At 41.0% G+C, this 1,853-nt stretch overlaps 1 protein-coding gene across 3 annotated transcripts in view; it reads right to left on the bottom strand.

Annotated features, from left to right (window-relative positions):
- Positions 1 to 1,819, bottom strand: part of LOC116396250 (WD repeat-containing protein 37) — a 9,782-nt gene extending 7,963 nt beyond the window's left edge. For all 3 annotated transcript variants that reach the window (XR_004213585.1, XM_031870745.1, XM_031870746.1), the window contains exons 1-4: positions 1,309 to 1,819; positions 720 to 791; positions 541 to 585; positions 15 to 91 (exon numbers count right to left, since the gene is read on the bottom strand). Coding sequence is in view for 2 of the 3 variants with exons in the window: in XM_031870745.1 (XP_031726605.1) it covers positions 15 to 91; positions 541 to 585; positions 720 to 780 (183 nt within the window). In the remaining variant the exon portion in view is untranslated. The remainder of the gene's footprint in view (positions 1 to 14; positions 92 to 540; positions 586 to 719; positions 792 to 1,308) is intronic.
- Between the last annotated feature and the right edge of the window lie 34 nt (positions 1,820 to 1,853).

The following is a 1,853-nucleotide window of genomic DNA, read 5'->3' as shown; positions in this document are numbered from 1 at the left end:
CCGTTGATGCTTACACTGATATCAGCAACAGGCTGTGGAGTCGGCAGCTGCACCATGTACCTCCAGATGTGGGCCGTCTGGTCTCCGGAGGCTGAGGAGGAGAGAGGTGAGACAGAAACACTCAAGAGTCAAGACGACCATCACAGCGTGAGATAAAGTTTCACTGACGATCGCTATCGGACGATATTCAATCAAATAATATGTGATCAGGACAATCATGTGTTTCTAGTCTCTGATCTCTGATCATGTTTCATTGTAAACAACCAATCAGTGTTTAAACCAACAGGAGGAGATTTTATTTTTGGGACGATGGAGTCTTGTAGACGAGCTGCTAGAACAAAAGAAAGCATCAAAAACGATCAGTATCTGCTGATACGGGTCATCAATGATCGGCAGTTGGTATCAGAGGCAAAAAAGAAGGCGTGATCGGGGATCAATAAAAGTTCTATTTGCTCCCTTTATTCTTTTGTGCTGATCCGATCCGTGAGTTTTATGATGCGTTTCCACGCTTAATATTTTAAATGAGAATATGACGGTTACCTGTCAGAGCCATCTGTTCAGTCGGGTGGAACTTGATGGAGTTGACTGCGGAGACAAAACATGACGTCACAAAACAGAATGTTAATGTTTTCCAATAACGTGCTGTACGATAACTTTATAACACTTCAGAAGAACAGTCCTGAAGAGAGTTTAAGTGGACTTTCCGTCTCCAACTCTACCTGATCCTTGATGGCCCATATATTTGAGGAGGCACTTTCCCGTCTCGATGCTCCACAGCATCGCAGAGTGGTCTGTTGAGACACAATATGGAAACAATAAGAAAACAGGAGAAGAAGAGTTACAGTATGTTTACTACTGTGTACATTGAACAGTGACTGTTAAATGTACAAATGTCTTTACAAAAATTGGAAAACACTGGAATCTATACATGCAACATTTGTCAAGTGTCCACAAGTGTTACAAATGTTACCAAACGCTGTATTTAAGGCGATATTTCAAATGAAACTTGTAGAATAAAGTGTTTTTAATGAAATATCACAATTTTAAGTTTCTTTACTTTTTCGGACAGAAGCGTTTGTCACAAATGATGTGTTCAAGGACCGTCTGAAAGATGAACATCTGACTGTAATGTCAGTTTTTACAGCTTCTGGCTGTGATAAACGGTGTAGTTTTGGCGATTGTTTAAAGAAAACATGCATTTCAATCCCACCGGTAGGTTTTGGGGGTTCAGAAGGGACAGAATAAAGTTGTTAAGACACAGATTAAGAGAAGAATAGAGAAGGAAGAGGGAGAAAATGAGTGCAGTACCTGCTGACGCAGTACCGAGCACCACAGGCTGAGTCCTGGAGACGCTGAGGTCCCAGATGCCGTCTCTGTGGCCGACATACTCTCTGACCAGCTGGCACACGGCTCTGGACGTGGTTGCTTTGAAACTGGACACGATCTGACGGAATCGAACCGCGTTAACACAGTGACATCACAGGAAGTGAACCGAACCGAACAGGGTTCCTACACACTTCTTTACTTCTGCATAAAGAGCATTACAACACTACAGAATTGGCATTTTTGGAGAGTTACGACACTGATTTCTTTTAAATCATCATCATTTTCATAATCAAATCAGTGACTTTAAATGTCGAAGACATTCCTTTAAATAAATAAATCCATTTTTTTTAAGGAAACCTTGGTATGTCATTTATACCTTCTAGTCTAATGAAATAAATATGAATGTTTCAACATTTTACCACAATGTTTCCTCATTTCACAAACATTTTAAAGGGGACATATCATGAAACTGCCTTTTGCAAAACCTGCATTCTCTCTAGTGTCCACCAGGGGGCGACTCCTCTGGT

The sequence above is a fragment of the Anarrhichthys ocellatus genome, unplaced genomic scaffold (assembly GCF_004355925.1).
Source record: "Anarrhichthys ocellatus isolate YVR2014 unplaced genomic scaffold, GSC_Weel_1.0 scaffold54, whole genome shotgun sequence".
Classification (NCBI taxonomy): domain Eukaryota; kingdom Metazoa; phylum Chordata; class Actinopteri; order Perciformes; family Anarhichadidae; genus Anarrhichthys; species Anarrhichthys ocellatus.
The sequence above is the reverse complement of the archived record's forward strand: the minus strand, read 5'-3'. Positions and strand labels throughout refer to the sequence as shown.